General features: G+C 41.8%; 2 protein-coding genes and 1 pseudogene across 3 annotated transcripts in view; all 3 read left to right on the top strand.

Moving 5' to 3' along the window:
• The first annotated feature begins 15 nt into the window (after positions 1–15).
• LOC147354833 (uncharacterized) overlaps positions 16–27,996 on the top strand; it is a 55,412-nt pseudogene continuing 27,431 nt past the window's right edge. The window contains exons 1-2 of the transcript XR_015146631.1: positions 16–271; positions 1,367–1,493. The product of XR_015146631.1 is annotated as an uncharacterized LOC147354833 (transcript). The remainder of the gene's footprint in view (positions 272–1,366; positions 1,494–27,996) is intronic.
• Positions 132–27,756, top strand: LOC147354836 (uncharacterized). Its single transcript, XM_086355044.1, has 2 exons — positions 132–271; positions 24,254–27,756. The coding sequence occupies exon 2, from the start codon at positions 24,373–24,375 to the stop codon at positions 25,984–25,986; it is 1,614 nt and encodes a 537-aa protein (XP_086211170.1). The 5' UTR covers positions 132–271; positions 24,254–24,372; the 3' UTR covers positions 25,987–27,756.
• On the top strand, positions 1,364–14,094 carry LOC147354837 (uncharacterized). The gene is given in 4 exon segments (XM_086354996.1): positions 1,364–1,493; positions 11,456–11,564; positions 11,719–13,421; positions 13,423–14,094. Coding segments are annotated over 2 exon segments (2,115 nt in total). The 5' UTR covers positions 1,364–1,493; positions 11,456–11,564; positions 11,719–11,838; the 3' UTR covers positions 13,955–14,094.

The raw sequence follows: 27,996 nt of genomic DNA, 5'->3' as shown, positions 1-27,996 counted from the left end.
GGAACATCCGGTAGTGGGACTTCCGGTGTTTCGGTGGCTGACATTTTGGTCGCTACTGAGACTGTGGAGCTAGGCAGAAACTCCGGAGTGTGTTGTTGGAGAGGGAGATGAGGGGCTGAGGCGTAGTTGGAAGCTTTGTTCGTACTACGCAGGGTTGCAGACGTCGCCGTAGGCCGAGAATAACCGTGCCGAGTCCGACTCGGTTGTTCGAGTGTTGTCGCTCCGCCCACAGGCTACGATGGCGGCGGCTGCGCTGTCGGCCCCACATCAGGTAAACGCTTCGTGCTCCGGGTTCTCCCTTGCCCATTTCCTTACTGAAATACTGATGCCCAGAGTTAGAAGCCTGCTCAGGTCGCTTTATCTCAGGCTCCTGGTTCAGAACATGCAGGCCTTCGGAGGTGGTGTCTTTATTTCTGAAGACAAGTGTAATGTGTGGGTGAGGCTTGGATGCAGCTGAAGCAGGATCGTTGGGGGAATCTATAGTCCATCCTGTTTCTGTGAGGAGCTAAGTTTGAGGCCAGGCTGCAGCTCGAGTACTAGATGAGAAGTTGTACTGTACCTTTTTTCTTAGGGCCTTGGGAGCTTGAGCAAAGGAAGGACACGATCTAATCGAGCTTTTAAAAGTTCTCCAAAGACTGTTCAGTGGAAGAAAAGTCTGTAGGGGGTGATGAGTACTTTGAGCAGAGGGAAGTTGTGGCTTTTTCACGGTAGCATCTGGTAAAGGGTAGCACTGACGATGGAGTCACGGAGGAGAGGTTAGCCAGTCAGCTGAGGCTCCCTGGCCCTGGTACCCTGGCCCTGGCATGTCCTGAGTCCCTGGAGCACCGCCCTGGTCACTCTCCTCCGTGGCCTTCGTGTTCCCGCAGATTCCCAGGGCTGCAGAAGCACTTTTAGTAAATAGAAGTTGTTCCAGTCCCTCACTTGTTATCACTCCCAGGCGCTAATTCTCTGTATTTGAGTAAGGTCTTGGGGGCTCTTTACCTGCCGTCCTACCAGTTTTTTGGTTTGGGGGCCTTGGGAACCCCATGCCTGGGTTATTGAGTGCAGGCCTGTTCTATGGAGGAAGTATGGCACATTACTCCTGGAACCCGTGTCAGTCCATGGAAGTGCTTTGAGGTGGTTTAGGTAAGTGCAGGTCTCCTTATTTTCTGGTGGGAATAAGCAGCAGGGAAGAGCAGGATTTCAGCTTCAGATGACTGCCTGTGTATTCTGGGGGCAATGGAAAGTTCAGATCAGAGGAGGGAGATTTGCTTCCCGTTGTTTCTAGGGGGTTACATCTTACTGGGCTGGGAGATATGTGGCAAAATAGATGGTGGCTTTTCAGGAGTGAGACTGTTCATGGTTTTATTTGTTCGTGTTATACCAGGGCAGTGTGACCTTTGAGGATGTGGCCATGTACTTCTCCTGGGAGGAATGGTGTCTTCTTGATGAGGCTCAGATACAGCTGTACCTGGATGTCATGCTGGAGAACTTTGCGCTTGTATGCATGCTGGGTAAGGCCTGCACACCCACCTCTATCCTCTGAGCCAGGCTCTCTTTCTCCTTTCCCCCAAGAACAGCTCTTTACTCCTCACATCACTGCTTTCTGCAAGTGCTGAGTTATGTGCTGTGGTTAGTGTGTCTATGGAGAGTGCATCCCTACTCCTTAGTGCAGAACACCTGTAGTCCCAAATTACAGCTGAGGATTCAGGGTCAGTGGTCTTTTTGTTTTGTATTTAATTTTATTGAATTATTGTTGATTTACAATTTTGATTCCTGTTGTACATTAGATTCTGCTAGTTATCCATTTTAAATACAGCAGTACATGTCAGTCACAAACTCTCTAACTATCCGTGCCCTTCTCCTTTCCCTTCTGGCAACAGCAAGTTCATTGTCTATATCCTTGAGTCTGGTTCTGTTTCCTAAATAAGTGTGTATGTATCAGTTTTTTGTTTTTTTTTTAAATTTCATTTAAGCGATATTATATTTATCTTTCTTGCCTGAGGTCCTTTCTCAGTGACCTGGTTTAAAGAAGCCCTTCCCCAACACATACACACATTAGTCCCTCTCTGGGATGTTATCCTGTTCCTAAAAGCACCTTTGAGGTGTCCTGGTTTGTTTGCTTACATGTTTATGATCTACCAAGAGTGCTTTTATACCTGCTTCACAGCTGTGTTCACAGCCTGGGAAAGAGTGCCTACTGTATAGAAGGTGCTCAGTGTAATCCGGCACATTAACTGGTTGAATCGCTTTTCCAGTAAAGAGAAATATGATGTTTCTTCCCACAGAATACTTTGTTTTGGTTGGTTTGAATCTATTCTAGTTTTCCTAAGTTTTTATTTTGTAATGGGTTATAGCCGATTAACAGTGTTTGATAGATTCAGGTGAACAGGGAAAGGACTGGGCCATCCACGTACAGGTATCTGTTATCCCCCAAACTTCCCTCCCATCCGGGCTACCTCATAACATTGAGCAGAGTTCCATGTGCTGTATAGTAGGCCCTTGTTGGTTATTCATTTTAAATACAGGAGTGTGCACATGTCCACCCCAAATGCCCTAACTGTCCCTTCTTCTAGTCCTTCCTCCTGGCAGCCATTCTCTGACTCTCTTTCTGTTTTGCAACTTCATTTGTATCGTTTCTTTTTAGATTCTCCATATAAGGTGTGTCATAACTATTTCTCCTTCTCTTTCTGACTTAACTTCTCTCAGTATTGACAATCTCTAGGTCCGTCCATGTTGTTGCAAATGGCATTATTTCATTTGTTTTAGTGGCTGAGAACTATTCCATGGTACATAAGCACCACATCTTCTTCATCTATTCATCTGTCGACAGACATTTAGGTTGCTTCCATTTCTTGGCTATTGTAAACATTACTGCAAGGAATATTGGGGTGCATGTATCCCAAACTATGTTTTTCTCTGTAGACATGCCCAGGAATGGGATGGGTGGATCATAAGGTAACTCTTATTTGTCTTGTTTTAAGAGCCTCTGTAGTGTTTTCCATAGTGGCTGTACCAATTTACGTTCTCACCCACAGTGTAAGAGGTTTCCTTTTTCTCCGCATCCTCTCCCAAATTTGTTATTTGTAGACTTTAAAAAAATTAGTTAATTCATTTACTTATTTTAATTTTGGCCACCCTGGGTCTTCGTTGCTTTGCTGGGTCTTTTCTCTAGTTGTGGAGAGAGGGGTCTCCTCTCTAGTTGCGGTGTCTTCTCTTGCTGCGGACCATGGGCTGCAGCCCCGCAGGCGTCAGTAGTTGTGGCTTGTGGGCTCTAGAGCACAGAGCTAGTAGTTGTGGTGCGCAGGCCTAGTTGCTCCGTGGCACGTGGGATTTTCCTGGATCATGGATTGAACCAGTATCCCTTGTATTGCAAGGTGGATTCTTAACCACTGGACCATAAGGAAAAACCATATTTGTGGACATTTACTGATGGCCGTTCTGTCCGGTATGATGTGGTACCTCATTGTATAATAGTTTTGGTTTGCATTTCTTTGATGATTAGTGATGATGGGTACCTTTTCATGTGCCTATTGGCCATCTGAATTTTTTTTTCTTTGGAGAAATGTCTAAAAAACCCAACCCAGAAGAAAGGTCTTTTGGGTTGGTTTTTTTTGTTGTTATCAATTGTACTCCTCTTTATATATTTTGGAAATTAAGCCCTTGTTAGTCACATTATTTGCAGTAGTTTGTCTTTTTGTTTTGTTTATGGTTTACTTTGCTGTGCAAAAGCCTTTGTTTGATTTTGTTGTTGATCACTCAGTTCAGTTCAGTTGCTCCGTCGTGTCCGACTCTTTGCGACCCCATGAATCGCAGCACGCCAGGCCTCCCTGTCCATCACCAACTCCCGGAGTTCACTCAGGCTCGCGTCCATCGAGTCAGTGATGCCATCCAGCCATCTCATCCTCTGTTGTCCCCTTCTCCTCCTGCCCCCAATCCCTCCCAGCATCAAAGTCTTTTCCAGTGAGTCAACTCTTCGCATGAGGTGACTGGAGTTTCAGCTTTAGCATCATTCCTTCCAAAGAAATCCCAGGGCTGATCTCCTTCAGAATGGACTGGTTGGATCTCCTTGCAGTCCAAGGGACTCTCAAGAGTCTTCTCCAACAGCACAGTTCAGAAGCATCAATTCTTCAGCACTCAGACTTCTTCACAGTCTAACTCTCACATCCATACATGACCACAGGAAAAACCATAGCCTTGACCAGACGGACCTTTGTTGATCATTCAGTCGTGTCCAATTGTTTGCGACCCTATGAACTGCATGCTAGGCTTCCCTGTCCTTCACCATCTCCTGGAGTTTGCTTATGTCCAGTGACTTAATGGTACCATCCAACCATCTCATCCTCTGTTACTCTCTTCTCCTCCTGCCCTCATTCTTTCTCGGGATCAGGGTCTTTTCCAGTGAGTTGGCTTTTCGCGTCAGGTGGTGAGCGCATTGGAGCTTCAGCATCAGTTCTTCCAATGAATATTCAGGGTTGATTCCTTTTAGGATTGACTAGTTTGATCTTTTTGCTGTCTAAGGGACTCTCAAGAGTCTTCTCCAGTGCCACAGTTTGAAAGCATCAAGTCTTAAGTGCTAGGCCTTCCTTATGGTCCAAGTCTCACATCCATACATGACTGTGGGAACATCCATACATGACTGTGTTTGATCAGGTCCCTTTTGTTTTTGCTGATATTTCTCTTGCCTTGAGAAACTGTCAAGGTCAGTAGTCTTCCATCAGCCTGATTTATTTCTCCTTATTTGCCGTCTTTTTGGCCAAGTGACTTTCCAAGTGAATGGTACCGAAGTTTTACTCCATTCCTATACCTGACATTTTTTTGTGTGTGCCTGACTCTGCAACAGTGTTGTCACTGACATGGTTACTACTGAAACAGACCATGAGATGTTTCTGCAAGATCTTTTTTCAAGGTTCCAGTTTCTTTATATCCATGCCAGCATCTGTTATTTTCTGTTCTTTTGTTTTGGTCTCCTCAAGGGGCATGCAGGGTGTTATTCCCCTGAGAAGTGATAGCCAGGGATTGAATATCTGCCACCTGTATTGGCAGTATGCAGTCTTTTTTTTTTTTTAATATTAGGGAATTGGAGGTGTGAGTGAAGGTTTTTCTATTTGTGTTTTGTTTTTTACTTATAGTATTTATTCATTTGGCTGCCCTGGGTCTTAGTTGTGGCACTTCAGGTCGTCGCTCTTCAGTCTTCGTTGCAGCATGTGGCATCTTTAGTTACAGCATGTGAACTCTTAGTTGTGGCGTGTGGGACCTAGTTCCCTGACCTGGGATGGAACCCGGGGCCTCTGCGCTGGGAGCCTGGAGTTCCAGCAACTGGACCACCAGGGAAGTCCTTGTTGTTTTCTTCTCTTTTAATCATTGCCGTCCTAATGGATGTGAAATGGTATATTTTCCCATTCTGGTTACATTCCCTCATGGTGTGCTTATTGGTCATTTGTATATCTTTAAAAAATATCTACCCAAGTCCTTTTTTAATTTGTTAATCTGGTTGGCTTTTTAGTTGTTGAATTACAGATTTATCCATAGATTCTGAATATCAGTCCTTTACAATTTATTTATTGGGTTGCGCTGGGTCTTCGTTGCTGTGCACAGGCTTCTCTTTAGGGTGGCTTCTCTTTTGTCACGTGAAAGAGGCGCTCTCAGTCTCCAGTGCACAGGCCTCAGTGGTTGCAGCACCAGGGCACCAGAGTTGCCGTGGGGGCTCTTGGATGTGTGGGCTTCAGTAGTTGTGGCACACAGGCTTATTTACTTACGTGTGGAATCTTCCCAGACCAAGGCGCGAACCTGTGTCCCCTGCATCGGCAGGTGGATTCTTATCCACGGTGCTATCAGAGAAGTCTGATATTAATCCGTTTTTGTATTTGTGTTTTGGAAATGCTTTCTCCCAACCTATGGTTTCTTTTTTACTGTGTTTATAGTGTCCTTTGATGTACAAAACTTTATTTTTTTCTCTTTTCCACACAGCTTTCTTGAGGTATTATTGACACATGATACTGTATAGGTTGAAGATATGCAACCACAATTGTTCCTTTTTATGAGGCCCAGTTTGTCTTGTTTGTTTTTCCTACGAATTCGTAATCTTATCTCCTAAGTTTAGGTCTTCGGTATGCGTTGAGTGGATTTTTGTGTATGGTGTTAGATGAGGTTTATTTTCACTGTTGTACACGTGGGTATCCAGTTTTCCTAGCACCGTTTGTTGGGAAGACTGTCTTTATCGAATGGTAATGGTCCTCTTGTTAGTAAGTATTGGATTTTGTATTTGAGGGTTGATGTTTAGACTCATTAGTCTCTGTTTTATTCCATTAGAATATATATCTGTTTTTATGTCAGTAGCACACTGTTTTGCTTTCTCTAGCTTTGTAAGAATTTCAGATTCATGTGTTGTGGTCCTTAAACTTTGTTCTTTTTAAATAAAGTGTTTATTTGTTTAGCTGTGTATTTATTTTGGCTGTGTTGGGTCTTAGTTGCATCATGTGGGATTTTTGCCTCATGTGGAATCTTTTGTTGCAGCATATGGGCTCTTTACTTGTGGATCACAGGTTCAGTTGTGGCTTTTGGGCTTAGTTGTTCCAGGGCATGTGAAATCTTAGTCCCCCAGATAGGAATCTAATCCAAGTCCCCTGCATTGCCAGGAGGATTCTTAACCATTGAACCCCCAGCATTAACATCTGGAAGTTCACGGTTCACGTACTGTTGAAGCCTGGCTTAGAGAATTTTGAGCATTACTTGCTAGCGTGTGAGATGAGTGCATTTGTGTGGTAGTTTGAGCATTCTTTGGCATTGCCTTTCTTTGGGATTGGAATGAAAACTGACCTTTTCCAGTCCTGTGGCCACTGCTGAGTTTTCTAAATTTGTTGGCATATTGAATGCAGCACTTTCACAGCATCATCATTTATGATTTGAAATAGGTCAGCTAGAATTCTGTCGCCTCCACTAGCTTTGTTCGTAGTGATGCTTCCTAAGGCCCACTTGACTTCACATTCCAGGATCTCTGGTTCTAGGTGAGTGATCACACCATCATGGTTATCTGGGTCATGAAAATCTTTTTTGTACAGTTCTGTGTTTTCTTGCCACTTCTGTTTAATATCTTCTGCTTCTTTTAGGTTTATACCATTTCTGTCCTTTATTGAGCCCATCTTTGCATGAAATATTCCCTTGGTATCTTTAATTTTCTTGAAGAGATCTCTAGTCTTTCCCATTCTATTGTTTTCCTCTATTTCTTTGCATTGATCACTGAGGAAGGCTTTCTTATCTCTCTGTGGTGTTCTTTGGAATGCTGCATTCAAATGGTTTTGTCTTTCCTTTTCTCCTTTGCCTTTAGCATCTCTTCTTTTTTCAGCTATTTGTAAGGCCTCCTCAGACAACCATTTTGCTTTTGTACATTTCTTTTTCTTGGGGATGGTCTTGATCACTGCCTCCTGTACAGTGTCACAAACCTCTATCCATAGTTCTTCAGGCACTCTGTCTATCAGATCCAATCCCTTGAATCTATTTGTTACTTCCACTATATAATCATAAGGGATTTGATTTAGGTCATACCTGAATGGTCTAGTGGTTCATTTCCAAGGCAGACCATTCAATATCACAGTAATCCAAGCCTATGCCCCAATCAGTAATGCTGAAGAAGCTGAATTTGAATGGTTCCATGAAGACCTACAAGATCTTCTAGAACTAACACCCAAAAAAGGTGTCCTTTTCATTACAGGGGACTGGAATGCAAAAGTAGGAAGTCAAGAGATATCTGGAGTAACAGGCAAATTTGGCTTTGGAGTACAAAATGAAGCAGGGCAAAGGCTAACAGAGTTTTGCCAAGAGAATGCACTGGTCATAGCAAACGCCCTGTTCCAACAATACAAGAGACGACTCTACACATGGACATTACCAGATGGTCAATACTGAAATCAGATTGATTATATTTTCTGCAGCCAAAGATGGAGAAGCTCTATACAGCCAGCAAAAACAAGACCAGGAGCTGACTGTGGCTCAGGTCATGAACTCCTTATTGCCAAATTCAGACTTAAATTGCAGAAAGTAGGGAAAACCACTAGACCATTCAAGTATGACCTAAATCAGTTTATTTATATTCTCTTAATAACTTCCTGGGTATTAGATTTGGATTACATTGAATTGATCTGGAGAAGGAGATGGCAACCCACTCCAGTACCCTTGCCTGGAAAATCCCATGGACGCAGAAGCCTGGTAGGCTACAGTCTGTGGGGTCACAAAGAGTCGGACACGACTGAGTGACTTCACTTTCGCTTTCACTTTCACATTGAATTGATAGGTGAAGGTGGGCATAATTGACATCTTGACAAAAGTGGAATGTGAAATATCTTTGACACTTTTGGAATGTGAAATATCTTTCCATTTATTTAGTTCTTTGATTTCTTCATCAGAGTTTTTATCATTTCCCTCATGTAGATTTGTACGTGTCTTTTAGATTATAACTATTTCTTCCTTTCTCTCTCCATTCTTTCAAGGGGTGTTAATGTACATGGTATTGTGTTTTGGGGGGACTTCTCAGGTGGTGCTAGTGGTAAAGAACCTGCCTGCCAGTGCAGGAGATGTTAGAGATTCTGGGATAATCCCCTGGAGAAGGAAATGGCAACCCACTCCAGTATTGCCTGGAGAATCCCATGGGCAGACGAGCCTGGCAGTTTATGGCCCATAGGGTAACAAAGAAGTCAGATACGACTGAAGTAACTTACCACATTGTGTTTTTAATTTCAAACTTCACTTGTTTATTGTTGATGTATAGGAAAGTAATAATTGACTTTTGTATACTATTCTTGTATCCTGAAACCTTGCTGTAATTGCTTTTGAATTCCAGGATTTGTGTGTGTGTGTGTGTATGTGTGTGTGTGTATTTTGTTTTTATATAGCTGGTTATGCCATCTGAGAATGAAGGCAATGTTATTCTTTCACTCCCTATCAGTATAACTTTTATATAACTCTGTTTTCTCACTGCATTAGTATGACTTACAAAGTCATACTTGAATTCTTCATCTTAGTAGGAAGGTTTTTAGTTTTTGTCTAGGAAGTATGATGATACCAGTAGGGTTTTGTTTTGATTGTGAAGTTAAAGAATTTTTCTATTTTTAGATAGCTAGGAGAGGGAGATTTTGATCATGAATGGGTATTGGATTTGGCCAGATCCTTTGTTTTTTTGTTTTTTTTTTTGCATCCCTTGATGAGATCATGTATTGGTGGGTGCTTTTGTTTGTTTTTTGGACATGCCACAGCTTGCAGTGTCTTAGTTCCCTGACTGGGGATTGAACCCCAGCTGAAGCAGTGACAGTGCTGAGTCCTAAGCACTAGACTGCTAGGGAATTCCTGCATGTTCATATTTAAAGTGGGGTTTTTGGAGGGAATATGTACTTGACTCCTCTTTCTGAATTCACTCTGATAATATCTTTTTTCATTGGTGTATTGAGACTATCAATGTTTAATATAGTCATATAGTTAAATAAATATCTAATGAAGTTGTTACCATTTTCTACCATTGCCTTTCTTCTTTTTCCTATGTTTGTTGTCCAGTCTTTTTCATTTGTTAATGGAGAATTTTGCATGATTGCATCTTCTCTTCTCTGTTAGCGTATCACGCATACTTTTTTCCTTTCATTTTTCTTTAATGTAATTGCGCTGGAGTTTGCACTATGTATTTACATCTGATTGTAGTCCACTTTGATATGACCCTGTATGGCTCCTTTGGTAGTTTGAATGCTTTATAGTTTTAAAAAATTCCTAATTGCTTTCTCTGCTCCATTTTATAATTGTTCTCATTTGTTTTAATGTTATGTAAACATACATATATGGGTGTTTTAAGAAAATGCGTAATGGGGTACACAGTTGCTGTTGTTCTTTAGAATACATATGTATGGGAAGCAGCTATATGAAAAGATGCTCAGTATCATAAATGGTTGGGAAAATGCAAATCAGAAGCACAATGAGATACCACCTCATACATGTTACAATGTCTGTTATAAAAAGGACAAAAAAATAAATGTTGGTAAACTGGTAGAGAAAACGGACCCCTTGTGCACTGTTGGTAAAAGCGAAAGTGTTAGTCACTCAGTCAGGTCTGACTCTGCGACACCATGGACTGTAGCCCTCCAGGCTCCTCTACCCATGGAATCCTCCAGGCCCGACTGCTGGAGTGGGCAGCCTTTCCCTTCTCCAGGGGCTCTTCCCAACCCTGGAGTTAAACCCGGGTCTCCTGTGTTGCAGGCAGATTCTTTACTTTCTGTGGGTAGGAATGTACTTTTTTGCAACCACTGTAGTAAAGATTATGGAGACTGATTACAGAATAAAAAAGGGAACTTACATATCGTCCATCAAGTCCACCTTTGTGTATTTATGCAGAGGGAGTAAAATCATCGTTTCAAAAAGGTATCTGTGCCTTATGTCTATTGTAGCTTATTTATAATATTCAAGAGATGGAAACAACCTAAGTGTCCATTGATAGATGAGTGGATAACAAAAATGAAATATATATGGGATATTATTCAGTATTATATAACCATAAAAAAGATGCCTGTATTGCCATTTGCAGTAGCATAAAATGACCTGGAGAGCATTATGCTAAGTGAAATAAATCAGGGAAAGACAAATCCAGTTGTCCCACTGTGTCCACTGAGGATTGGATCCAGGATCCTCTAAATATACTGAAGTCTAGAGGCCCATAGTCAGTCCTCTGATTCTGAAGTTTTCCCATTTGTGGATTCATCCAACTACACAGAGCATATAATTCTGTGTGTATTTATTGAAAAGTGTTCCTGTAAAAGCGGACCCAAGCATTCAGAACTCAGGTTGTTCCACATTTACCTGTACTGGATGGTTATGCTTACATGTTGAATCTTTAAAACAATAACACCAACACCAAACAGATACAGACAAAGGATTAGTGACTGCTAGACCAGAGCAAGGTGGGCAGATAAAATGAATGAAAAATGTCAGAAGTTACACACTTCTAATTATGAGGTGAGTAAGTTCTGGGGATGTAAGGCATAGCATAGTGACTCTAATTAACATGACTGTGTTGAATATTTAGAAAGTTCCCAAAGAGGGCATTCCTGGTGGTCTCCTGGTTAAGAATCCACCTGGCAATGCAGGAGACGGGGGTTTGATCCCTGGTACAGCATTGCTGCACACGTGCTGTGGAGCAACTAAGCCCGTGTGCAGCAATTACTGAGTCTGCCTGTTGCAACTACTGGAGCATTCCTGCCTTAGAGCTTGTGCTCTGCCACAGAAGAAACTATTGCAATAAGAAGCCCATCCAACACAACTAGAGACTAGCCCCTGCTTGCCGAAACTAGAGAAAGCCTGAGACCAGCAACAACCACCAAGTGATCATAAAAGGGTAAATAAATAAAAAGAAAATATCAAAAGAGTGGATCTTAAAAGTGCTCATCACAAGAAAAAAAAAATCACAGTCAGATTTTCTGAGGCTTGGAGATCTGCTTCCTTACAGTGTCACAGGTTGAGGAGATGTGTTCCTGGTAAAAGCCATTGACAGAGGAGTGAATTGTAGAAGACGCCTTTCTCCGTGGGCCACATCCAGTCCTTCTGTCCTGCGCTTGGTGAGAGCAGCTGCTTCTCAGTTTTATCCCAACTCCATTTCCTGAACACAGTCCTGTGGAGTGATTCTTTCATGTGTCAGATATAGAATTGTGATGGTGTTCCCTTCCTCCAGTAAAGTCAACGTGAACTTCACTGTCACTTCTTTGTTTTCAGGTACTTGGCGTGGAGTTCAGGATGAGGAGACACCTTCTGAACAGAGCGAATCTGTAGAAGGAGTGTCAGATTAGGACTCCCAGGGCAGGTTTGTCTCCTGAGAAGGTCCAGCTTTGTAAGATGTGCATCCCAGTTTTGAGAGACATTTTGCACTTGGCTGAAGAGCAAGGAACAAATAGTGGGCAGAAAGCATACACATGTGGGTCATGTGGGAAACAGTTCTATTTCACTGCGAACATTCAGCAGCACCAGAAGCAGCACGTTGGAGAGAACCCCTTATGCTGTATCATGGAGAGACCCTCATTTTTGAAGAACTGTACAGTTCTTGCATCAGGGAATCTCTCTACCTTCATGGAACTTGGGAATGAATTCATGGCAAATATGGGAGCTCAGCCACAGGCCACTAATACCAGGAAGAAACTGAACAATAGTAAGGAATGTGAAGCTATTTTTCACAGTGGGAAAAGTCATCAGAGCTGGGGAGAAGGCAAGATAGTCTCCAGCCACACAGACATACTTGTTCAGGATGGGCGAGTCCTCACTAGTGAAGGGTTTTGTAAGTTCAATACATGTGAGAAAGGCAGCACCCAAAGAAATACCCTCATTCATCATCAGAAAGTTCATGCTAGAGAAAGGCGTTATGAATGCAGCCATTGTGGAAAATTATTTAGCCACAAATCCCGTTTCCTTGCACATCAGAGATTTAACTGTGGAGGGATGCTTTATGACTGCAGTGAATGTGGAAAATCCTTTAGCCAAAGGAAATACCTCATTGCCCATAGAAAAATCCACACTGGAGAAAAGCCTTATGAGTGCGAGGAATGTAATAAATCTTTTATCCAAGAGTGGAACTTAATGGAACATCAGAGAGTTCACACTGGAGAAAAGCCTTATCAGTGCAACCAATGTGGAAAATTTTTTGCCCGCAAATCCGATTTCCTTGCACATGAAAGACTTCACACTGGAGAAAACCCTTATGAATGCAGCAAATGTGGCAAAGCTCTTACTACTAGCTCTGGTCTCTATTATCATCTGAGAGTTCACACTGGAGAAAGGCCTTATGAGTGCAGTGAATGTGGAAAGTCATTCACTACTTGGTCCATCCTTTCTAATCATCGGAGAGTTCACAGTGGAGAAAGACCTTTCGAGTGCAGTTCCTGTGGGAAATTCTTTAGCCGGAATGAACAGCTAAGTGCGCATATGAATGTTCACACTGGAGAAAAGCCTTATGAGTGCAATAAATGTGGGAAGTCTTTTACAAGTAGATCGAACCTTTGTAATCACTGGAGAGTTCACAATGAAGTAAGGAATTTTGAAGGCAGTGAATGTGGGGAATTCTTTCGCCAAAAGGCACGTCTCAATGCCCATAAGAACTTTCATGCTGGAGGACAGGCTTATGAGTGTAATAAATGTGAGAAATCTTTAACTGCTAGGCTGAACCACCAGTGTCCCCAGAGAGTTGACACTGGAGAAAAGCCTTTTAATTGCAATGAATGTGGAAAATGTTTTACTAGTAGCTCGAGCCTTTTTCATCATCAGAGAGTTCACAGTGGAGAAAGGCCTTATGAATGCAATGAATGGGGGAAATCTTTTATTGCTAGGTTGAGCCTTCGTGATCATCAGAGAGTTCACACGGGAGAAAGGCCCTATAAGTGCAGTGAATGTGGAAAATGTTTTACTAGTAGTTCGAGCCTTCTTCGTCATCAGAGTTCACAGTGGAGAAAGGCCTTATGAGTGCAGTGAATGTGGGAAATCTTTTGTTGCTGTGAATGGCCTCCGGTATCATCAGAGAGTTCACAGTGGAGAACAACCTTATGAGTGCAGTGAATGTGGGAAATCTTTTACTGCTGGGTGGAGCCTTCGTGATCATCAGAGAGTTCACACTGGAGAAAGGCCTTATAAGTGCAGTCAATGTGGGAAGCATTTTATTAGTTGCTCGAGCCTTCTTCGTCATCACAGAGTTCACAAGAAAGGCCTTATAAGTACAGTGAATGTGGGCCAGTCTTTTACTAGTCAAACCAGTCTCTGTGATCATCACAAACTTCACACTGGAGAAAGGCCTTTTGTGTGCAGTGAATGTGGGAAAGCCTTTAAGCAAAGGCAGCTCCTCCGCACACATTGGAAAATCCACCCTGGAGAAGAGCCTTATGAGTGCAAGGAATGCGGTAAATCTTTCAACCGAAGTTGCTGCTTGATTAAACATCAGCGAGGTCACACTGAAGAAAGGGCTTTATAAATACTGCAAGTATGGCTGGCAATGATGTCAAAGAAGTTTGAGGTGGTGACAGAGTGGGCAGAACCTATGAAGCAAATGGACCCTTTCCTAGAGCAGAAACTGAGGCACAGAGATGCCGTGTCATCTGTTTATGATCCCCGTTGAAGGGATAAGGATCTGAGATTGAATGCCACGTTGCCTGGTTCAGGCATTTGGAGAATCTGGTGACTTCATTCCTCCCATGCTCTATGCATGCCCACCAGGTTTGAGGACTGAAAGAACACCTTGTCCATCCTGATACTTCTGCTCCCTCTGCCCCCACCCCATGAGCTGTGCTTACATCCCAACCCATGCTGATGGTCAGGATTATCTTTTCTTTGGAATCAGCATTGATTACTTTTCTGTGGATGACTCCATTTATCTACCCATCCAAACCAATGCTATGACTCAGTTTTTATCATTGTCCTTTGAGAAAGAAGAGCTGTCCAGCTCAGAGAGGCAGAGGGATTTCCACAGGAGCTCACTACTGCCACACCTTTCATTAGAGTGGTTACACTGTACATGTCCACTGGCTTTTCTTTTGCCGCTCAGAGCAGGGACTCCAGTTCCCATATCCTGACCATGAGCTCTGCATACCTGACAGCTCCATCACCACAAGGGGATGCAGCCTCATTTCCATGTGTGCACATCTCCCACTAACACCCTCCCACTTGGGAAGTTCTTCACAGAAGAGCAGCGCTAAGCTAGGGACTCTGGACCAACTCATTGGCATTTCCCCAGATCTGACACTGGCCTCACCGCTCTCTGCAGTGATTGGTTTCCCAAGTCCTGTTCATCATCTTTACATACCCACCTCAAGATGTCCCTGTTCCCGTTACGTGGTTGACCTGCTCACTGTTTTGGGCAGTGTGAGGGACACTGAAGGCCTGAGAATGTCCAGTGTGGCCCTCTCATGGTGTAGTCTCTAAAGCTCTTCTTCCTTTACCCCTTTACTCATCTCCTCACTTTTCCTTCTACCCTTCCAGAAACATGTTACCTAGCAAAATAATGATTATTTATTAGTGTGAGTTTGTCCTCACTTTCTGAGACCCACACTTGATCAACCTGGCTTTAAAACTAACAGGAATGCAAGGTGACCCCTCCCACGAAGACCAAAACCTCTGTATTAAAAAATTGTGATGATTTTAGTTACATTTTTCTCAGATTATTTATTTACTTAACTGTGCTATGTGGCATGTGGGATCTTAGTTCCCCCAACCAGCAATCTAAATGTCTTGTGATGTGGACACGGGGAGTCCTAGCCACTGGACTGCTGGTGATTCTCTTTTTCAGGATTCTTGATGTTTTTGTTTTTCACATGTCTGTCTTTTACCTGTGTGTCTTGTTTCATTAGATTTCTATTCGTACTTTTGCCAACTTCTGTTTTGTGAGATTAGGCTATTTTCTCTTATTTTGACATTAGGAAAGCAAGGAAATAACGAAGACATGTTAGATTTCACTCATTCATGAATGTGAGTGGCTTTTTTTCCTGCATGGAATTATAATTCAGAATACTGAAAGTTTGTGTTCTCTATTTTTATACAATGTATAATATAATGGCCTTATACATGATACATGTTTTGGATAAGTTTCTTTTATTAATATATGTTACCTTCAGATATAATTACACAGTAAATCAATCCCTGTTTTGTAGTGCTTGCCAATTTCCCTGGTGAAAATATTCACACCATTACCAGTGTCAAATTGTGAACGTAATGTCACTGAAATGGAGTTGGGAAGCATTGCCTGTAACCCACCATTGTATGCTTTGCCCCTTACAGGCCCAGTAGCTGCAAAATGTTTTAGGAGTGTACCTAGTAAACCATAGTACAGTGATTACGAATACATTTTTCTAATTTGTTTGAAAAATCACTTACTGGTTGTATAGTTGACTTAAATTTTGTATATGTACATTTAAACATTTTTGTGTACATCCTTAAAATCAGTTTCCTTCGGCCATGTTAAATTCATCTTCAACATTATAGTTACTGATAAAGGGCCTACTCTACTCTAGTAATAACTGTTTTCAAATATATATGTAAATGGAATGACTGTGTTGGACCCTTCCTGTATATTATCATCATTTATCATAATTACACACATTTTTGTTTGTGTATCATGATTTACCTAGTCATTTTTAAGTTTTGTAATCGCAGGTTTCACATCTTTTCGCATCATACATAACTTCTTAGAATGCTTTTCAAAAATAAACCTTTTCATAATGCCAGCAATGTATTACACGAGAATGTATTCTAAGTATCAGTGTTTATCCGCACAACCTGGGGGCAGTGTAACAAAAGGTCGAATGCTCACACCTTTGATGCAGCCTGGATCTGCTAACTCATGTACCATAGCACAAAGGATGTGGGACAGAAGGGAGACCTTGCTGGGGAAATACAGTGGGACGTGCTGACCCCGCACAGCAGGTGTGGGTACAGAATTCACAAGCGGTGAATTTTTGGGCAGCCAGGCATGTGATACTGATGCTCAAAATTGTGGTGTGTGGACCAGACACAGTCACACTGTTCTCATAGATCCCTTATGATCAGGTAAGTGCAGACGGGATTAGAAAGACAATCTCCCACGTCACTTCAAGTTTGATGCACTGATTGTGTTCAGATTAGGGACTGAGTCACAATTGTGTTACCAGCTAGAGATTCACATCTGTGAGCAGCTTTGTTTAGCAGAGAACTTCGGTTTGGGTTTTTGAAGCTTTATGGGAGGTGTCGTCATTCCTTGAGCCCTTAGCACTTGGACTAAAGTTTGTCAAGGTTCAGTCCCCAGAAGATGTGGGTAAGTTCTTGTTGATTATCTTGCTAAATAGCAATCATTTGGTGATTTATATTTTTCTGGTGGGTAGGAGGAGCAGTGGGGTGATGGGTGAGGGGATTAGGAGGAAGAGCCTTGGAGACAGGGAGAGGTCCACTTTGGACATTCCTAGTCTTCCAAGTGGGGAGAAGACAGTGGCACCCCACTCCAGTACTCTTGCCTGGAAAATCCCATGGACGGAGGAGCCTGGTAGGCTGCAGTCCATGGGGTTGCTAAGAGTCGGACACGACTGAGCGACTTCACTTTCACTTTTCACTTTCATGCATTGGAGGAGGAAATGGCAACCCACTCCAGTGTTCTTGCCTGGAGAATCCCAGGGACGGGGGAGCCTGATGGGCTGCCATCTATGGGGTTGCACAGAGTCGGACACGACTGAAGCAACTTAGCAGCAGCAGCAGTCTTTCAAGGTCCCTCACAGTGCTCAGAATAGTGACCGGGACAGTTTGGGCAAGATGTATCCTGAATTGGGTTCATGAAAAAGATGGGCAGAAGCTTGGAAAGAAATCACTGCATACTGCATGTGGTGGAGGCCATTGTCACATCTGGGGTGACACTGAAGACCATGGGTGGCTTGCTGGTTTGGTGCCCCTGTCACTTTGCACAGCATCACAAAAGGGAACGTGTTTGCAAGGAGATATGAACCGGGGAGGGTGGAGCTGGAGGCCCAGTGAAGATGTAGACACCAGAGTAGGTAGTTCATGGTTGTGACACAGTTGATGGTGTGCATATTAGGAAGTGCAGAAGAGAAGCCAGTGCATCTGTTTGGTGTAGTGTAAGCACTCGTCAAAGGCCTGGCAGCTGTGTGTCCTTGTGGAAGCTATTCAGCTGAGATGCAGACCCGTCCCTCCACAAATTTGAAGAATAATTACAGATTCTGAGCCCAGGGAAGTTTGCATAGATAAATGGGATCATTCACATTAAAATTATGAATGTTTGTTCCCACTGAAAAGAAAGGTGTGTCCATTAGCATGGGGCTGTGGTATGACTAGGGCTGTTGTGGGGAGGGAGACAGGACATGTATGTGGTGTTCTTTGAGTCTCCAGTTGGATAGGGTGGACATGGGGTACAGAGACAAGACTTCAGTAAATGTGAAGAAATTATGATCTAAAGATTGGAACAGTCACTAGCCGAGGCCAGGGCAAGAAGGTAGTCCTTGACTGATTAGGCCTTATGATAAAGATGAAAAATCAGCCGCGTGAGTAGGTATAGTTGAATCGGACTGGTTGGGCAGGCGATGTTCAGCGAGCAAGAGAACAGCCATTCACTGTGGCCGGATTACACATCGGTGTTTCTCAGTGAGTTGGGCACAGACTCTGCAGGCAAGAGAGCCTTTTCTGGATGTACAAAAGCAGTGCTTTCCCTCTTGCTCACCTGCACTAGGCGTGCCCAGTGTCTCCCTTCCAGATACCCAGTCAGGGTGCTTTTTTTTTTTTTTTTTTTTTTAAGGCAAGGCTTTGTTGGGACTTAAGCTGCAGCACCAGAGAATAAAAACATGTAACAGGTTTCCTTTGCTTGGTCTCAGAGGGGCCCTTTCTGACATTTTTATTGTCCTTGAGCAAAGCTTGCAAAATGAATTCAAACTTTTTTTTTCCTTCTTTTTTTTGACTGGGAGAAGGGGCTTGCTGCGTCGTATTTCCTGGAATACCCATTGAACCCCGCCGCATGGCAGCCGCAAACATAGGAAATCCTAGTCACTGAACCACCAGGGAGTTCCCCCAAATAGCTACCACTTCAGGCTGTATGCATTTCAAGAGCAATTGTTCAGTCTCTAAGTGGTGTCAAAGTTTTTGACCCCATGGACTGTGGCATGCCAGGCTTTCCTGTCCTTCACCATCTCCTGGAGCTTGCTCGAACTCATGTCCATCAAGTCGGTGATGCTATCCAACCATCTCATCCTCTGTCATCTCCTGCTTTCAATCTTTCTCAGCATCAGGAATCTTTTCCAGTGAGTTGACTTTTCGCATAAGGTGGCCAAAGTATTGGAGCTTCAGCTTCAGTATCAGTCCTTCCAGTGAATACTCAGGGTTGATTTCAAGATCAATAGGATAATGTTTGTTTGCTTCCAATTACCAGCGGCGGATGTCAGCTTGGGTTGGCTTTAAGGAATGAGGCCATGTGCAGACACTTCAGTGGTCAATAGCATTAAAGACAAATGGTCTTAAGCCCTTCCTCTGGTCCAGAATCTTCTACCCGCCTAAGAAGGATGAAGCCCTTCCCCCACACAGGCAGTTTCTCAGTGCTCCTCCCCTCAGCAGTTTAGCTTTTCTTGTTGGTCTTCTAGTGTGGGGTGCCATTGACACTACATTTTCCAGAAGACCATGTGTTATGACAGCGTTCAACCAATGAAAATGCAGAGTCTGGACATTCCTTGGAGGCCAAGTATCCGCAGTAGACGTCTGGTCTCTTCTTGGCAGGCGTTTTGATTGCTGTAGAGATTGTGGAACTGGTTGGAAGTCTTTGTGTCTCATGTTCGTGCATGTCTGCTGTAGAGTAAAGTGACTCAGTTACATGTATATATATTCTTTTTCTTTTCTTTTCCCTTATGGTGCATCAGAAGATACACAATATAGTTCTCTGTGCTATAGAGTAGGACCTTGTGCTTTATTCATCCCATATATACTAGTTTGCACTCCCAATCTTTCCCTTGCTCAGCTGCCTCCCACTTGGAAATCTAAGTCTGTTCTCTGTGTCTGTGAGTCTGTTTCTTAGATGTATTCATTTATGTGATATTTTAGATTCCATATATAAATGAAACATGGTATTTTTCTTTCTATTTCTGACTTGCTTTACTTAGGATGATGATGTCTTAAGTCCATGCATGTTGCAGCAAATGGCATTATGTAATTGTTTTTATGAACTCAGTAATGTTCTATAGTATACATGTACCCTATTGTCTTTATGCCTTCATCTGTTAATGGATATTTAGGTTATTTCCATGTTTTGGCTTTGAAATTTTTTCTTCCTGTTTTTTCTGCAGTTTTATAATGTCTTTTGATGTACAAAAGTTTTTTAGTTTTTTCTTTTTTTCCTCCAACTTACTTGAGGTTCAGTTGACACATTATATGATGTAATTTAAGGTATAAAGTGGTAATTGTTCTTTTTTTTTTCAAGTCCAGTTTGTCTGTTTTTTATTTTGTCGATTTTGCCTTTATTGTCATAGGCAAGAATTTGTCTGAATTCAACATTTTGAAAGTTTTCCCTTTTTTTTCCCATAAGAATTTTGTAATTTTAGCTCTTACATTTTAGTCTTCGATATATTTAGAATGCCTTTTTGTATATGGTATAAGACTCTTAACTTCATTCTTGTACATGTGGCTATCCAGTTTTTCCAACATTATTTGGTAAAAAGCCTCTCTTTATTGAATGGTAATGGTCTTACTGTCAGTAATTATTGGATCATATATATGAGGGTTGATATTTACAATCTGAAGTCTCCATTCTATTTCACTGGAGTGGATATATGTCTTTATGCTATTAGCATGCTGTTTTGATTACTATAACTTTGTAATATGGTGTGAAATAAGCCTTAGGTGCCTTTCATGAATCCCACTTGGTCATGATGTATAATCATGTTTATATAGTTTTCAAATCAATTTACTGACGCTTTGTGGTTTGCATTTACGTTCATCAGAGATACTAGCGTATACTTTTTCTTTACGTTTTTGGTTTGGTATTAGAGTAATGTTGGCCTCACAGAATTAGATAGGAAGCAGTCTCTCTGCTGCTGTCTTCTGAAAGGAGTTGTAGAGAATTGTATCTTCCTGAAATGTTTGTCATATTTCACCAGTTAACCAATCTGGGCCAATTACATTCTGTTTTGGAAGGTTATTCCTTATTGATTCAGTTACATTAACAGATGTATACATATTTAGATTGTGAATTGTTGTGTGGGTTGTGATAGACTGTATATTTCAAAAAATTAATCTATTTCATTTAGATTATCACATTTATGGTCTTGGAAATGCCCATATATTTCATTATGCGTTTAATGTGCATTGTCTCTATAGTGGTTTTTCCTCTTTCTTTTTTTCATTCTTTCTTCTTCTTTTTTTGGCTGTGCTTCGAGGCATGTGAAATCTTCATTTCCAAAGCAGGGATCAAACTGTCCCCTGCAGTGGAAGTACAGAGGCTTTACCACTGGAACACTGAGGAAGTCCTCTTTTATTTTTGATACTAATAATTTATGCCCTGTCTTGTTTTTGTGATTAACCTGACTAGAATCTTTTTTATTTTATTGGTCATTTTAAGGAACCAACTTTGGCTTTGTTGATTTTTATCTTGATTTTTAAAAATTATTTCTTCCTTTGGATTTTATTTTCTCTTTTTCTAGTTTCCTAAAGTGATTGCTTTTAGATCTTAATTCTTTCTAACATACACATTCAGTGCTATAAATTGCCCTATAACCACTGCTTTCACCATATGCATATTATTTTGAGAAGTGCTGTGTTTATTTCAAGATACTTAAAATCTTACCTTGAGATTTCTTCTTTGATCCATGTTTTCTTTGGGTTGTTTAATTTCTTCTCATTGTGCGATTTGCCAGTTATCTTTCTGTAACTGGTTCTAGTGTAATTCCACCATACTCTGAGAACAGACATTTTCTGATTTCTGTTGTTTCAGACTTGTTAAGGTGTGTTTTTTTGGCCCATGGTGTGCTCGTCTTGTAAATTTTCCATGTCAGCTTAAGATTATTCTGCTGTTGGATGGAGTAGACCAGTAGTCTGTAGAAGTCCATATATCCAGTTGGCTGTGCTGGGTCTTCGTTGCTGTGCAGGCTTTCCTCTAGTTGCAGCAGGAGGGGGTACTCTCTAGCTGTGATGCACGGACTTCTCATTGCGGTGGCTTTTCTTGTTCAGAGTACAGGCTCTCAAGTGTTCAGGCTTCAGGAGTTGTGGCTCCTAGGCTCTAGAACACAGGCTGTGTAGTTGTGGCACACGGACCTAGTTGCACTATGGCACGTGGGATCTTCCCAGACCAGGGATTGAACCTGTGTCTCCTGCGTTGGCTGATGGATTCTTTACCACTGAGCCACCAGGGAAGCCTCTGGTAGATATTAATATAGTTAATAGTACTTTTTATTGTTTTGAGTTCTGTTAATCTCTATCGTTTTTCTTTAATGTATATTCAGGTTTTATTTAAAGTGCATTTTGTTGTTTTAAATTTCATTTACTTAAAGATTTATTTTGGCTGTTTGGTCTTCTTTGTGGTGTACAGGCTCTGGAGTGTGCAGAGTTAGTAGTTGCGGAATGTGGGCTTAGTTGCTCTGTGGCATGTGGGATTTTAGGTTCCTGACCATGGATTGAAACAGTGTCCCCTGAATTGCAACGCTGATTCTTTACCACTGGACCCCCAGGGGAGTCCTAAAGCGGGTTTCTTAGACAACATATGGTTGAGTCCTGTTTCTGAATCCACCCTGATAATCTCTCTTTTAATTGGTACACTGAGACTATCAATATTTAGTATATTGATAAATACTTAACGTGTTTGTTACCATTTTCTAAAATTGCCCTTGTTCTGCATTCCTGTGTTAGTCTACCACTCCTTCTTTTTTGGTGTTAATTGAGCATTTTGTATGATTTTATTATCTCTCCTTTGTTAGCTTACCAGCTATATTTGCTTCTTTCCATTTTTAAATTTAGTGGTTCTAAATTTGTGTTATGTATTAACAACTGATTTAAGATCACTTCCATATAATCCTATATGATTTCATGGGTAGTTTGAATAAATATATATTTGTGTCTTGTGGAATCTTAGTTCCCCTACCAGGGATTGAACCTGGGCTTCTGGCAGTGAAAAATGTGGGATTGTAACCACTGGGCCACCAGGGAATTCCTATGTAATTTAAAAATATCCTGAGGTGAGGTTCCATGGTTGCCTACTGGATAGGATTCCATTTTTTCGTTACTGTGGACCAGTTCACCCCAGCTGTTATCTGTTAGATATGAAAAGATATTTTTCAAAAGGAGACATGCTAATGGGAACCTTGTACATAAAAAAATGCTCAATATTACAAATGGTAGGGGAAATGCAAGTCAAAATGACAGATACTACATTATACGTTATAATGTCTGTTATGAAAAACACAAGAAATAATGTTGGTAAAGATGTGGTGAAAAGGAACCCCTTGTGCATTTCGTGTTGATCCTTTGTTAAAATTCCAATCTCTCTGCTTATATTTTCCTTCTAGTTTCAATGCTGTCTGCCCTATCCATTAGTAGACATTAATTAGCTTATTAATCATAATTGTTTAAAATTATCAAGATGATCATTCCAGTATATCTGTAGTATTTGATTGTAGTTTTGAAGCTTTGTCTCTTCAAGCTCTGTTTTATGGGACACTGCAGAGCTTCAGTAGGCTCAATAGTTGCAAAAGAGTTATATCAGTTAGATTCTGCCAGAGCAGTTATGTTTATGTGGGGAGATGAAGTCTTAAAAAGTTTGTACTCCATCCACCATACATCCTTTCCTCTGGTTCCAATAGAGATTATTTATTCATTTACTCATTTTAACTTCTTATTTTATATTATAGTTTGGTTGATTTACAACGTTGTGTTAGTTTCAGGACTTTTTTTAGTATTTAAAGATTATTTAAATGTTTTATTTGTAGTATTTGATGTCATGTATTGTGTACTGAGTTCCTCTGAGCCACTGTTACTGTTCTTTTGTCCTAACTCTGTTAGGACTTGCATCATTTTGACTCTTGTAACTGGGAATGGAGAGTCCTTGGGCCTTATGGAATGGACATGACTCTGGTCTCTGCAAAAGAGCTTGGAGATTCTCTGGGCCCAGATGAATGTCAAGTGGGGAAGGACTTGTTATAGGTCTTTTGTTCATCATACCAGGAACATATGACTTCCATCCTTTGACTAGTGTTGTGGTGCTATTGCCAGTGGCTACAAATGACTTCTCTTGTCTTTCTCTATTCTTGACATTCTGCCAACTTGTCATTTCTACTACTTTACATTCTTAGTCTGACTCCAGCCTAGGATTCATCTCCTACCACCTGTGTAAACCTCATGTGGTCTTCACATTGTTTTCCCTCTGTTACTTGGTGGCAAAATTGTTTATGTCCTCAAACATGCATGTATGCTTTACTGTTTGTTGAACTCCAGCTGCATGTTGCAGCCAGATTTTCAGTGGCATGGATGAACAGTATACTTCTCCACAGTGTCACAGGTCACCAGAGGATGTAGTCCTGGTAAACCCATTGAGAGAGGAGTGCCTTTCACCTTGGGTCACATCCAATCCTTGTGTCCTGGACATGGAGTGAGCACCTGCTTCCTCAGTTTGACCCCGGCTTCATATGCTGGACGTGATTCCATGGACCTGTGTACGCTTTCTGCTCCCAGCTTGTCCCCACTGCTTCTTTCATGTGGCAAATATACAGTTGTCGTGATATCATTCCCTCCAATAAAGTCAACCAGAACTTCACCATCACTTGTTTGTTTTCAGGTTCTTGGCGTGGAGTCCAGGATAAAGAGACACCATCTGAAGAAATCAAACCTGCAGGGGTGTTACAGTTTCGCACTCCCAGGGCAGGTTTGTCTCCTGAGAAGACCCAACCCTGTGCGATGTGCATCCCAGTCTTGAGAGACATTTTGCACTTGGCTGAAGAGCAAGGAACAAATGGGGAGCAGAAAGCATACACATGTGCGGCCTGTGGGAAGGAGTTCTATTTCACTGCTAACATTCAGCAGCACCAGAAGCAGCACGTTAGAGAGAATCCTTTCCTATGTAATACTGAGCGACCCTCATTTTTAAAGACCTGCACAGTTCACTCAGCAGGGAATTTCTCTACCTACATGGAGATTGGGAATGACTTCATGGCCAGCATGGGAGTTCAGCCACAGGCCACTAATACTGGGAAGAAACTGAACAACAGTACCGAGTGTGAGGTTGTTTTTCACAGTGGAGAAAGTCATCACAGTTTGGGAGAAGGTAAGATAGTTTCCAGCCACACAGACATTCTTGTAGAGCATGAGAGAGTCCTCATTAGTGAGGCAGTTTGTGAGGTAAACAAATGTGAGAAAGCTGGCACCCAAAGAAGTAACCTCATTCAGCATGTGCAAGTTCACACTGGAGAAAAGTCTTACCAATGCAGCCGATGTGAAGAATTTTTTAGCCACAAATCCCAAATCCTTTCACATCAGAGCTTTAATTGTGGAGGAATGCTTTATGATTGCAGTGAATGTGGGAAATCCTTTAGCCGAAGGAAGTACCTCATTTCCCATAGGAGAATCCACACTGGAGAAAAACCTTATGAGTGCAAGGAATGTAATAAATCCTTCAGACGAAAGGGGAACTTAATTGAACATCAGAGAGTTCACACTAGAGAAAAACCTTATCAGTGCAAACAGTGTGGAAAATTTTTTGCCCGCAAATCCATTTTCCTTGCACATGAAAGAATTCACACTGGAGAAAACCCTTATGAGTGCAACAAATGTGGGAAAGCTCTTACTACTATCTCTAGTTTCTATTATCATCTGAGAGTTCACACGGGAGAACGGCCTTATGAGTGCAATGAATGTGGGAAATCTTTCACTACTTTGTCAACTCTTTCTAATCATCAGAGAGTTCACAGTGGAGAAAGACCTTTTAAGTGTAGTGAATGTGAAAAATTCTTTAGCCGAAAGGAACATCTCAGTGCCCATATGAATGTTCACACTGGAGAAAAGCCTTATGAGTGCAATAAATGTGGGAAATCTTTTACGAGTAGGTCAAACCTTTGTAATCATTGGAGAGTTCACATTGGAGAAAGGCCTTTTAAGTGCAGTGAATGTGGGAAATGTTTTACTAGTAGCTCAAGCTTTCTTCGTCATCAGCGAGTTCACACTGGAGAAAGGCCTTACGAATGCAGTGAATGTGGAAAATCTTTTGTTGCTTCGAGTGGCCTCCGGTATCATCAGAGAGTTCACAATGGAGAAAGACCTTATGAGTGCAGTGAATGTGGGAAAAATTTTACTGCTAGGTCGACCCTTCGTGATCATCAAAGAGTTCACACTGGAGAAAAGCCTTATAAGTGCAGTGAATGTGGTAAGTATTTTACTAGTAGGTCGAGCCTTCTACGTCATCAGAGAGTTCACACAGAAGAAAGGCCTTATGAGTGCAGTCAGTGTGGGCGATCTTTTACTACTCAGACATACCTCTATGATCATCACAGAGTTCACATTGGAAAAGGCCTATGAGTGCAATGAATGTTGGGAAAACCTTTAAGAAAAGACAGTTCCTCCTCATCCATTGGAAAATCCACATTGGATAAAAGCCTTTTGAGTGCAAGGAATGTGTTAAATCTTTCATCTGTTGGTGCCAGTTGATTAAACAACAGAATTCACACTAGAGAAAGGGCTTTGTGAATATTGCAAATATTGCTGACAGTGATGTTGAAGAAGTTTGAGGTGGTAACAGAGCATGAAGAACCTGTGCAGCAAATGGACTCTTTCTGAAGAGTAAACTGAGGCACAGAGACTGTATCATCTGTTTGTGATCTCCTTGGAATGAATAGGCATCTGGGATTCAATGCCAGGTTGCCAGGTTTAGGATTTAGGGAATCTGATCACTTCTCTCCTGCTCCCCACCCTCTTCTGCCCCCCAACACACCAGGTTTGAAGACTGAAAGAACACTTTGTCCATTGTGACCCCCCACCCTAGGAGCCCAGCTTATACCCCAGCCTCATGCTGATTGGACAGGATTGTCTTCTCTGCCATCCAGCATTGATGCCTTACATGTGAATGACCACATTATCTACCCAACTAAACCAATGCTTTGGTTCAATAATTATTATTTCCATTCGTGAAAGAAGGGGTGTCTAGTTCAGAGATTTAGAGGGACTTACACAGGAGCTCACTACTGCCACACCTTTCATGAGAGTAGTTGCTCTACGCTGCAAATGCTTCTCTTCTGCCCCTTAGAGCAGGGACTCCATTTCCTGTGTCCTGACCATGAGCTACACAGACCTGAAGCCTGGATTAACCCCAGGGACTCCAGCTTCATTTCCACCCATGCACATCTTTCACTAACAACCTCCCACTTGGAAGTCAGGGACAGCGGCATTAAGCCAGGGACTCTGGACTGGCTCATTGGTATTGCCCTTGGTTTGGAACTGGCTCTACCACCATAAGCAGTGATTGGTTTCCAAGGTTCTGTCTACCTTCTTTATGTAGCCACCTCAAGATGTCCTTGTTGCCCTGTTATATGATTGACCACTTGTTGTTCTGGGCAGTGGGAAAGACACTGAAGGCCTGAGAATGTCCAGTGTGTTCCTCACATGGCGTGGTCTCCAAGATTCTTCTTCCTTTACCCCTTTACCCATATTCTCACTTTTCCTCCCACCCCTCCAGAAAAATGTAGCTCAGAAGAATAATGGTTGTTTATTAATATGAACTTGCCCTCCCTCCCTGATAGCCTAACTTAAAAACTAGCCCTGAATGCAGACTGACCTCTTCCATGAAGACTAAAACCTCTGTGTAAAAAAATCATTATGATTTTAGTTGCCTTTTTTCTCAGGACTTTTCTTCCCCTTCACTGTGCCATGTGGCTGTGGGATCTTAGTTTCCCTGTCCAGGAATCTAAAATGTGCCCTATGATATGGACATATGGAATCTTAGCCACTAGACTGCTGGGGAATTCCCTTTCACTGGATTCTTAATGTTAATTTTTGTTTTTCATGTGTCTGTTTTTCGCCTGTGTGTTCTATTTGGGAAAATTTCTATTCATATTTTGGCCTACTTTTGTTTTCTGAGATTTGTGTGTTCTCTTTTTTTGACAAGAAGGAAAGCAAAGAAACATCAAAGACATCTGTTAGATTTCACTCATTCAGCAATAATGTGTGTGACTTTTTTTCTGCATGGAATCGTAATTCATAGTACTGAAAGTATATGTTCTAAAAGTTTATACTATGGGTAATATAATGGCCACATGCATTATACATGTTTTCAATAAATCTGTTTTATTCACATTTGTTACCTTAGTCTTAAGGCCAGACATTTAATTGCACAGTAAATCAAGCCCTGTTTTGTAGTGTTTGCCAGTTTCTTTGGTGTTAATATTCCCATCCTTGCCAGTGTCAAATCGTGAACATAATGTCACTGAAATGGAGTAGAAAAGAATTGCCAGTCGCCCACCATGTATTCTTTTTCCCCCTTAAAGGTCCAGTATCTGGAAAATATTGCAGGAATGTAGCTAATAAATCATACTA

The sequence above is a fragment of the Bos grunniens genome, chromosome 18 (assembly GCF_055505025.1).
Source record: "Bos grunniens cultivar Pamir isolate PY7600 chromosome 18, Bosgru_T2T1.0, whole genome shotgun sequence".
Lineage (NCBI taxonomy): Eukaryota > Metazoa > Chordata > Mammalia > Artiodactyla > Bovidae > Bos > Bos grunniens.
Note: the sequence above shows the minus strand (reverse complement) of the source record. Positions and strands in the feature narration are given on the sequence as shown.